Source organism: Apis dorsata, unplaced genomic scaffold (genome assembly GCF_000469605.1).
Source record: "Apis dorsata unplaced genomic scaffold, Apis dorsata 1.3 scaffold_37, whole genome shotgun sequence".
NCBI lineage: Eukaryota > Metazoa > Arthropoda > Insecta > Hymenoptera > Apidae > Apis > Apis dorsata.
Window position 1 is genome coordinate 403,568 of NW_006263339.1, and position 11,405 is coordinate 414,972.

General features: G+C 34.9%; 1 protein-coding gene across 1 annotated transcript in view; it reads left to right on the forward strand.

Moving 5' to 3' along the window:
- The window catches only part of LOC102673231 (zinc finger protein 395), a 93,183-nt gene that overhangs the window by 66,074 nt on the left and 15,704 nt on the right, over positions 1 to 11,405 (forward strand). The window contains exons 5-6 of the mRNA XM_031512946.1: positions 1 to 137; positions 4,619 to 4,690. The exon at positions 1 to 137 is cut by the window's left edge and continues 5 nt beyond it. Of these exons, the coding sequence (XP_031368806.1) occupies positions 1 to 137; positions 4,619 to 4,690 (209 nt within the window). The remainder of the gene's footprint in view (positions 138 to 4,618; positions 4,691 to 11,405) is intronic.

Genomic DNA, 11,405 nt, shown 5'->3' on the forward strand with positions numbered 1-11,405 from the left:
ATTCCTCGCACAACCAACAACACTACCCTTACAACGTGTCCGGATCGTCGTCGAGCAGCACCCCAGGCTCGACCACCACTTTGGACGAGGGCATAGTGCCCGATTACCTCGAGGAGCAGCACCCCCGCAAGAAGAAGGTAAGTTCGAGCCGAGCATAATGGTGTGACGATTGTATCCTTTTCTTTTTTGTTTTATCGATCGATCGATGGAGGGGGAGGGGGAGAAGTTTTGCTTATCGCACGAGATAACGATTCGTTTGCGGAAAACGCGTTTTTCTTCGTTGGCGAATCCGTTGGATGAACTTGGCCTTCGAACGGCGTAGGGAATTATCTTGTCGTTTTATTGTCGAGCTAAGCAGGTTCTTCATTCTTCCTTTTATGGCAGACTTATTTTTTGCTTTATCGTCGAGGGGTGACGCGCGAGATTAGTCATCTTAATCGTCATGGATATATTTAGAAGGTTGTTTCGAAGGATGTAAGAGGCCGTTTTTCTGGAAAAACTCGCGTGGGATTTGGTGATTGTGGTGGTGGTGGTGGATTCTCAGTTTGAAGGGGATTGAAGGCGGAGTTTGAAGGTTTTTTTTCTTTTTCTCTCTTTTGCATTTATTTCTTTCTTCTTTTGTGGTAATATTTTGTTCGTAAGTATTTTCTATTTGTGCGTCGAATCATGGATTAGTCTTCTGGGGATATGTTTATAAAGCTTGTATTTTAAAAAAAGCAGATTCTCCTTGAAAAAAAATCTACAGAATTTACTTTTACTCGTTACTTTCTTCCATCTTCCACTTTTACTTTCGTGGATTCCTTATCACTCCTCGTGCGTCATTTTTCTCGACAACAAAGCTGCAAAAAAAAAAAAAAAAGTTTCGCAAACTTCTCGAGATAAGATTAAAAAAAGTTGCTTTTATTCATTTTTCCTTCTTCTCTTTCTTGCACACAGGTATTCTTCCATCCACGAAAAATACCATATTTCAAACTTCTTATCTAAATATTAATTCAAATCGCAATGTCGCGAAAAGAAAAAAACAAAAACAAAAAAAATTGCACACTTACAATTTTCCACTCCGAAAGATCTTTCGCCGAATGCCAAGTGTTAAGTCCTTTGCACTCCAAGCCTGTTTCTCTCGAAACTCCAGACACTCAGACCCTTTCATAAGGCGGTAAGTCTCATAAGATTACCATAATTAATCGTAAGATAAGATTATAGAGCTTAGGAATCTATTTATGAAGCTATATTCTAAAAAAATCAAACATAATAAACATAATAAAAATAAATATTGTTGAAGAGTTTGGAGAGCAAAGGGTTAATAAATTCCTCCTCGTACATACTTGAACGCAATTTTATCGTGAAGATCCTGTTCGAAGCAACGTCTCCTCCCCCCTGCCTCCGAGGGTTATCATCGGGGCGCACAATTAAATCGGTTTCACGAGGCGTGGCGGGCTTATCTCCTCGAACTTGTAGCCCCTTCCGCGTTCTACTAAGCCTACATTTAATTAACGACAAACGAGAGGACTGATAAAGCCGGTCGCACTTGCGTAACATCATACATACGCCGCCGGGAGCTCGAAGCAGCGTGCGTGTGCGCGACGCCGTGGGATGATCTTTCAGGGCGAGGAGACGCGATGGTGGTGCCCTTTTCTTACGTAGCCCAAGTGTCGCTTCAGTGCCGATGACGGTTCGTGTCCGGTGGAGAGGAGTGGGGATATGCGCCGAACCTCGAGCGCATTGTCCGTGACGATTTTCCATGTGCGCGAGAGCGAACGACTCGACTTGGAAACGTGTCGAATCATTTTGCGACCAATATTGATTTTAGATTAATTGATTTAGTTCTTTAGAGTGGTTTAGAATGTTTCAAAACATTTGGGCAGTTTGAAATGAAAATGTGATTCGGTGGTTTGACGATGTAATCGACGATAGTCGAGGCGAAATAGGCGGTTCAAAATTGGGAGAATAATGTCGCGGTTACGGTTTCGATTACACGTAAAATAAAAGCTGGATTATTCTATGAAGGTACGTATATATTGATTTTGGACATTCGTGGAGTTGGAAGATATTATTTATATTGCTTTCTAGAATTTTGTCTTTTTGATTTGTGTGCGATGATGAACGTGTCGATAATTGGATATTTTCGTGTAAATGGGTATCGCGATAAGTATATAAGGGGATCACTTGTACATCGCGTTTGATTACGCAGCATCTGTTTACGATGTGTTCCGATACCATTGGTATCCGAAACGTTTATTATGGCGCGACGAATCGTGATTATCGTTTCCCTCGAAAATTTTAACGATGCTTAAGATATTATGAAGCAACTTGAAAATATCATTACAAAAGTTATGAATTTTGTTAAGTATAAATTTTCGTTAATTAACACGCTCGTCGTTTTAAACGGATTATTAATAATTTTAATAATTTATCCTTTCGTTATGCAACCTCTCTCTATCATCTATCGTAATATTCACTCTAATTCTATTTCCTAACCTTAAATCGGTAATTTTAAATAATTTATGGCCGTATAATAAAAGCACAATACGCGTTTCATTTCAGTTTTTATTACTTTTTGCAGTAATAATCGATAATTCTAAGAGAACTTTGTGGTTAAAGAAATAAGTTTTTCGTCTCCATTGAGAAGCGAAAAAAACCAAGAAAATGCAGATAGGAAAGGAAACTCGATTAATAGATTCGATTAATAAACTCTTTATATAAATAGAAGAAAAAAGTAATGAAGATTAAATCTTTCGAACTAAAACAAACGTCTGACGAAATTTCTTCGATCGTGTTCCCACCAAATAATTTCTCCTCGCTCAATTTTCTCAATCGTGAACGACGCATAGTTACGAAACGTGAGACGTCTCGTTTTCACCCGGGGCTCTAAGAAAGAAGAGAATGGAAAAGGGAAAGAGAGAAAGAAAGAAAGAAAAAAGGAAAAAGAGAAAAGCACCGGAATCGTCTGAATGCAGAGCACGCCAATAACGGTGTAACCTTGCAACGCTCGAACGATCGAGAATCTCGCGTTTAGATTTTCATTTGGACTCCATTCTAACTCCATCTGCGTTCTAACCATCGACTCGAACATCCATTCGATTTTTTTTTTTCTATTTCACTCGTGTGGTGAAAAATATGTGATACAGGGATTAAAAGTGTTTTACGGTTGTTTAGAGCAAACGTAGATAAATTCGTGATAGTGCAGCTAGCAATTGATGTAATAAATTTGATAAATTTGATAAATCAGAGATTAATTTACGAGTATATATATATATTTATTAGATAGGAATTTTTGTTGATACATTCTGATTATCGGGAAATTAAGATAATTAACGATCGATTAATTGCCGTTCTATTGTTATAGATCATAAAAGTATTTCTGTTCCTCGGTCATTTTTGTAGGAATGAATAATCGATGAAATATTTAGTTTATTTGATATTTGGAAAATTTGGTCATACATTTTTACGAATTATCTTTAGCAGTTTTGATGATGTTTCTTTGTATGTTGATAAAAATTTCTGTTAAATTTGTAAAAAAATATACGAGATTAAACGGTGGTTTGGAGTTTTGGAAGCGTTTGATGTTGAAATTTAAAATTTTCTCCGAGCAGTGACAGTAGTACAAGGTGTATTAGGATGAAGTGAATGGAATTAGGAGAGGATTAAATCGTGACGATATTTGATGAGGAAATTCTCTGACTATCAACGAGCAGAGAGTATACGTATGGAATACGAAAAAAGTCGAATGAAGGGAACGAAACGAAGTAAAAGTGGAGAACTTTTGATGTAACACGAAAGCAACAAAGCCAGGATAGAATATAGAGTACCTAGGAACCAAACCTGCATACTTCATTTTTCCTTTCTTCAAAAAAAAAAAAAAGAAGATTGATTTTCAAAAAAGTTAATAGCTTTTTTCCCCTTAAAATACAATTTTACCTTTTTCTTTCTTCTAAGTCATATCTTCCTCTCGCTAAATTTTCCCCAGTGACGAAAACATTACTTTGAGAAAAGTTTTCAAATATCATTCATAAATCTGTCGTTTTCCAATTTTTAATAATTTAATAATTCACAAGCAATGCTTCCAAAAATTCCATCATCTCTCAAACAACCAACATTCTTTACGCATAAAATCTTTTCACGTTTTATTAATTTTAGAGACATTTAATAAAATTCAGTCTCTTCGTCCTCAACTTCGATCTTTATTAAAGAAAAAAAAAAAAGAAAAAGAACACGTGTCTAATATATCTAGATGCTCCACTTTGCACGTTGTGAACTTGAAGTTGGACCTATTGCATAGGTTGCAAGTATGCCCACCCTTCGTAACGATCGTCTCAGACGGTCGATCGTTATATAGTAGACGCATATGCCAAATGGACGCTGATGACATAAGCCTCGACCGAGCCAACGGTGTAAACACGTGCGGCGATTTTCGGTAATTTCGTAAGATGGCTAACAAGTTGAACCTTGAGGTATTATCGCCGCGCTCTAAACTTAGGCGCGCGTCGCACTAAGGATGCCGGTGGAAAATCGGTGCGACCGGGTCCAAAAATAACGAGGGGCGAGGCTCGAGCGAACGAAAAAACACGGCCTCACTTGCAGCCGCCTCTTAACCTGTTTTGCCCTTATGGTTTTTCAGATCCGGGCGAAAGTGAGCCGCGACCCGATCGAGAATGGACCAGCTAACAGCGCCGTCTACGAAAGCGAACAGGTGAGTTTTCTCCACTTCTTCTTTTTCTTCTTCATAAAATGGAAAAATTCGATCGAATCATTCTTAAGCAAGAATGTGCCTATTTATATTCGTTTTTAAAAATTTTCGATTAGGAAGGATTAATATTCTCTTTTCCCATCTATAACTTAACCACTTAAATCTTGAAAATTTTATCACTTAGATTTTAAAAATATTCAAGTATATTTACTTATATCTTAAATATTTTCTTTTCTTCGAAGAATTTCATGGAACGTCGCTCGCGTCATATCAATGAGATTCATGTAAAAATTTGCAACTCAATCGAATTATTCTCAAAGATATCTCTATTCGTTTTTAAAAATTTTCAAGTATATATCTTCGATTACGAACGATTAATATTCGAATCTCTTTTTCTATGTACGACTTAACCACTTAAATCTTAATATTTAAATATTCCTTTTTCCTCTTCGACGAATTTCATGCAACATCGCTCGCGTATATCAATAAAATTCATGTAAAAATTTGCAACTCAATCGAACTATTCTTAAACGAGGTATGTCTATTCGTTTTTAAAAATTCTCAAGTATATATCAATCTTCGATTAATATTCGAATCTTTTTTCCCAACTTAACCACTTAAATCTTAATATTTAAATATTCCTTTTTCTTCTTCAACGAATTTCATATGCAACATCGTATACCAATTCATGTAAAAATTTGCATGCTCAATCGAACTATTCTTAAACGAGATATGACTATTTCGATGTACATCGATCTTCGATCAATATTCGAATTCGAATACTCTTTTCCACTCGAACAAACCTAAAACCCACTTGAATCTTAACATCTAAATATTCCGTTTTCCTCGATTATTCCGTGCAACGCCTACCACATCGGCCGCATATCCCAACCGTTCAGCTTTCGATTATAAGCCCGTCCTTTTGCGAGGCCGTCTCTACAAATGCCAACGGGCCGATATATCTTCGCGGAGAACGTTCGTAACCCAGTTAGCCCCGAAGGTTCCTCCTACTTTCACCGACCGCAAAGTCGACTTCTGTCCATTCAACTGGCCTCCCGGAGTCGGAGGAGGAATCAACGACCCGGTCGAGGTACCGTTCGAGTTTGCCACGCGGCTGGATCCGCGCGATCGAGCGCATAATTTTCGACTACTTTCACTGGCTTCGCCACCTGTGCCTGTCCATTTTATTCCTCTGAATTCGCGCGCACCTGACCCACTTGACCGTTTCGAGAGATATCCGCGTCGAGTCGACGATCAAGGTCATTGGGCTGGCTAGATTCTCTCTTCTCTACCAGATAGACTGGTTCGATGGATGTGTACCATATCATATTGGCAATCGTGGGCAGGAAAACTCTCGATAGGAGCAGGGGACGGCCAGGAAGTGGTATTCCAGTCGATCCATGGAACGATAGCGACCATGTCACGATGCTCTTTCTATCTGGCTTGCGTATTACTTGAATGGCTGATATGTGAAAGTATCGATTGGATTAAATTTATTTTTGCTTTGTATTTTCGATTAAATTCGATTGGGGATATTTTAGGAAAATCTGTAATTATATTAAGAAATGAGAGAAAGTAAGATTGTTGGTAAGATTTATAATGTGCCAAGGGCTTACGACCAGAATATACGACGTCTAGAATAGATTTTTTCAAGTTCAAGCTCTTCGATTCTTGTCTCCTCTAGAATTTTCGAAATAATTTTGGTTACATAATTCTTCTAAAAATATATATTTTAATAAAATCCATATTTAATATTGGTGGAGAATATTTTATAAAATGGTAAAATGGTAAAATGTTTTTTCTTCATTTTTAATTTATCTTAAAGGTATAAATGTTTCTTTGATACGTGCAATCGTGTATGCTAAAATCGGATGCATTCTGTTTTTCTCGAAATCATGAGCTATAATCATGTTCGTTATGATGACGCTAATGTCGCGACTGATAAATAATCGCACTGACATTGATGTTATCGCGAAACATCGAACAATAATTCTATCAAAAATTATTTAGAGTGCGCCACTGAAATGGAAACTGTAGATATCTATACTATAATTCTTCATTTAAAAAAAAAAAAAAAATGTTGATACTGAATTAATATTTCTAGCTATTTAATCATTTATGTTTAACACTTTAGTTTGATAAACAAATTTTTTTTTTTGACACAATCATATATTTACCCTCAACTCAGCATTCCTTAAATTCTATTAAGAACGTTTCACTGCTCAAGTAACTCCATTACAAAATCCTTGTGCTCGAAGGTCTCGTAACTATTCCAGTCACCATGCTCCACGAATAACTTTCATTCACCCTAGTAAATACCATCACTATCAATCGCACGTTCTCACTTCTTTTCCTAATCCTCTTTGTTCACAACCCTTATTCCCTAAACTTTCAAGATTTCGAATCGGCTATCAAAATCAATTCTAATACCACGAGATCATATCACCTGTCTCTCTCTCTCTCTCTCTCTCTCTTTCTCTGTCTTCTTTTCCTACATTAGAAGGGTGCGTCTGCGCAGAACAGTATTGCCAACGCGACGCACGCCTCCGCATGGACCTAGATCTGTACGGAGCACGGCAAGAACCGGCGCCGGCGTTGCACCGCATCGCAGTGCACACAGTGCGTGACGTCATCGGTGGCACGTGCCTTTCCCCTTGCCTCCCACCGCAACCGGCACTGCAGTGCTGGGTGGCGTGCAGAGGGGCGGAGGGGTGGCCGGCCCAGAGGGATGTGGTGGGGGAAGGTAGTTAAGGTCACCGTGGCCCTGACTGCACGCGCGCGAAATGATATCCGTGTGCAAACCGGTGCAATTGTGTGCGATCTCGTGCTCTTGCGATTCACGTGTGCGCACGCGCGCTCATAGTATTCACGGACGGAAAGATTTATTTCTAATTCCACCGCAACCGTTCTTTCGTCTCCCTCTTTTCAAACTCGACCACGACAATAACTTAGAAGGAGAAAGAGAGAAGTTGTGCATAGATTCGAGGTGAATTCGAGTGATGGTCAAGGCCCGCGAGCCTCGACGGCCAACTTTCCTTCCTTTCCGCCCACTCGTCATCCACCCTTTGGTTCCTAGGCAGCTGGGGTGGAGGGCCACGAAATGACCTAGAGTGTCGAGCGTGGGCTTCGCTCGGGCCGCGCGTGGCACGGCATTGCATCGTTTTTGAACGTGTAGTTGCAGTAGAGGTGGGATCCTGTTGGTCGGAGGTAGAAATGGTTGCTTGGTATTTTGCGAGATATTGGACTTGATGCAAATGGCTGAGTATGTTGATCGATTTTTTTATCTTGCTCTTTTTATAATAACATTTTCAAAACTCGTGTATGATATTGCGAGAGATTCTTTCGTTGGATTATCTAATAATAAATGAAGTATTTGATAAATATTTATTTAATTTGGAAAAAGATAGTTGTTAGCATTAATAAGCTATATGTGATAAATTTGAAATGTAAAATATAAAATATTTCTATTACTATCATAAATTTAAGTACAGTGTAATAATAATTTTTTTTTTTACCATTAAATATCGTGTTACAATAATTATCATTGCGAAATTATGTAAATAATCTCGAACTAACTTAACTTCTTATTTGAAAACGAAAACGCAATATAAAAATTCTACATGATTCTAATTGAATCTGCTTCAAAAAAAAGGAAGGAAAAATCACTAAGAAATATTTTTTAATTTCCAATCATTTAATACATGATTATATTCAGCCATTTTTATCTTTATACGCATGATGCGATCACACTTTCTATTTAACTTCTCAAAGCTTTCCTAGTGATATTTGAACAATAATTTATAATAGATAAAATGAATAGTTGACGAATATTGTAAACGACGCTTTATGGAAATACAGCAATACATGCGACACCGTGGCCGTTACGGGAAACATTAATTCTAAAGTTGTTCAACGGACAAAGTGAGAGTAATGTATCCTTCCATAAATTCTTTGACACGTGGTTAGATTCGATAATTTAATGTCTCAACGAAATCAAGGTCGACTGTATCTTCCCGGTAAATCCAAAAATATATCTAACGCAATAAAATTACATCGGTGCACTATACTCGTTGCTTGCTTCGTTATTCAACTGTAAAATCATAGTAGAAAGCATACTTAGCTGTCAATCAGTTACATAATTCGACCTGTCGTTTGCATAACTTAAACGAGAAGAAAATTATGCGAATTTATCTTTCATATCATATTACGTAATAGAAATTCTCACAATTTTGTATTGTGTGAATATTGATAGTTAAAGACGACATTGATTTTATACCTAACCTAATTCAGAAATGTTCAATCATTTTTAAAATTGAAAAATATACATGAAAAATTTATAGTAATGTAAATTAGATATATATCATTATATTTTTTTAATAAAACATTGAATTTTATAAAAATTATATGAAATTATCTGTGCAATTTTTTAAAAATTTAAATTCTAAATATCAGATAGATAGAGATGTTCTCGATGTACAAATGCGGATGTTCCGATTCATTTTCAACGATATACATATATATGTGTGCGTACAGAAACTCTGGGACGTTGGGTTGTATTGTGACACGTCCGTCTATCTTACGTAATAATATTGCGTAAACTTGACGTTCACCGTAATGTCTGTAGTACATATTTCCGTGCGCCCAGCAACAACGAACCGGCTAGAATCAGGTCTGAAGTGTAATCATACATTCTAATTTTCTTCTTTTCTTCGTTTCTTTTTTGATGTTATTATGTTGTGTTAGATTGCTTTTGTGATTTCGTTTAATTAATTATAATAATTAAATTTCGATATATAATTTCAATATTTTTAATTTTTTTTTTTCAGATAAATTTTTCGACCTAGTTACAAATTTCATTTTTCAAAACTTCCTTTTTCTTAAAGGAAAATTTTTAATGATATTACCAAATCAATAAATTATGTAGAAAATAATTCTTATTATTAATATATGCGACGTTAATATTGTGTGATCGTTAATAAGTGTCGGTGACCATGACTAACATTTGAAGCAAATAAAAAGCAAATTCTGATCCTCTTTGTTTCGATATTTTCAAACTTCGACGAGCCATTTGATTCTTCCTATTACATATTCGATTCTCGTTTAAAAATACAACACGTAGAACGACATTATGTATTGCATCGACAAAACATCTCGAACGACTTTTGCCCGTGCCATAACCTCAAATATTATTTGATTATTAAACAACTCACGAAGTTGTGCGTTCAATGTTCTTAATGTCAAGTGTATTAATATATTTAAAGTGATGATAATAAATGATCAGTTCTAAAATTAACGTATCCAAAATTAGATGATGTGATTTGATTTTAAATATTAGATCGACTCTGATGATATTTTATTCAGTTATATCACGTGCATGATACAGTTAGAAATAGATTTATATTTGTAATTACAATCTTTCTCTTTGAATCAGATTAAAGATTATGTATTTTTATATTGATAGATAATATTACTTTTCATTGAAGAATTGTAATTTAATTTAAAATTTTAATTGAATATATATTTTAAATAATATTATTGCAAATATATAATTACTAAGAGAAAATAATTTTTTTATTTATGTTATATTGATTTTTTCATTTTTTATTTTTTAGAAATTAAATATTTTTATATTATAATAATTTTTAAAACATAAGATTATCATAATTTTTTTTTATTTTATCAAATGATTATGATTAAAAAAAAAAAAAATTAAGAAAAAAAATAAAACTAAAAATATATTAAAATCTCATAAATATCGATATATATATTATGTTATTAATTTCAAAGAAAAACACGTTTTTTTCCATTACAATATAAATCATTTGAATGTTTAATAAAATTAAAATCTTTATTCTTTTGTGCTTTATTCTCGTTAATATATGTATCGCTTCAATCTAATAAATTATTCAAATCTCATAAACTTTTATAGAATTAAATGTAAGAATTAAATAATTATTTTTCATTGAATAAAATAAAGTAATAACTTTTATTATATTATATAATATTATAAAAATAAAAAAAGTAATATTATTGTTAAAGTAGATATCTTATATAATTTTTTATTCTATTTTTTATTTATACATCATAAATATTATCATTGTTTATTTTAAGTGAATTATTTCCAATTAGTCAATTAATTATCCTAAAATAATAAAAAAGTAATCCGTAACATTCTATTTTGTAACTAGTAAATTCACTAATATTATTAGTTCATGAATTATTGCGCAAGAGGACTCTAAGATCGCAAACATAATCGAAAATTCACACTCTCGATCTATGTATTCTATGACTATACGCGCCATGCTAGTTGACTTCTCATTGTCGCGATCTTGAGATTGTTGAATGGAATGCGAATGTTGGAGACACAATGCGTGCAAGTTCTTGGGAAGGCCAACGTGCATATATTCATTAGAACATCTCCTTGAAAACTATAGCTTCATCGACCTTGTAAGGTTTGACGCGCCGGCTAATGAGCAAAAGAAGTAAGGAGTGCCGTGGCATACGTACATGTGTATACATCAAGTATTAGAAAACTAGTAACTAACCGGAAGGAACGAAAACATTGCGACGTGATGTTATTTTCTTTCGTGGAATTCATTTTAATTTCATTTTCACGCGTGAAACTTCTAGCTTTGCCTCTTCCTGTTCGATGTAATATTTTCTTTCGCTGGCTGATCAAATATAGGTTTGTACTACTGAAAATCATTTTTTTTTTTTT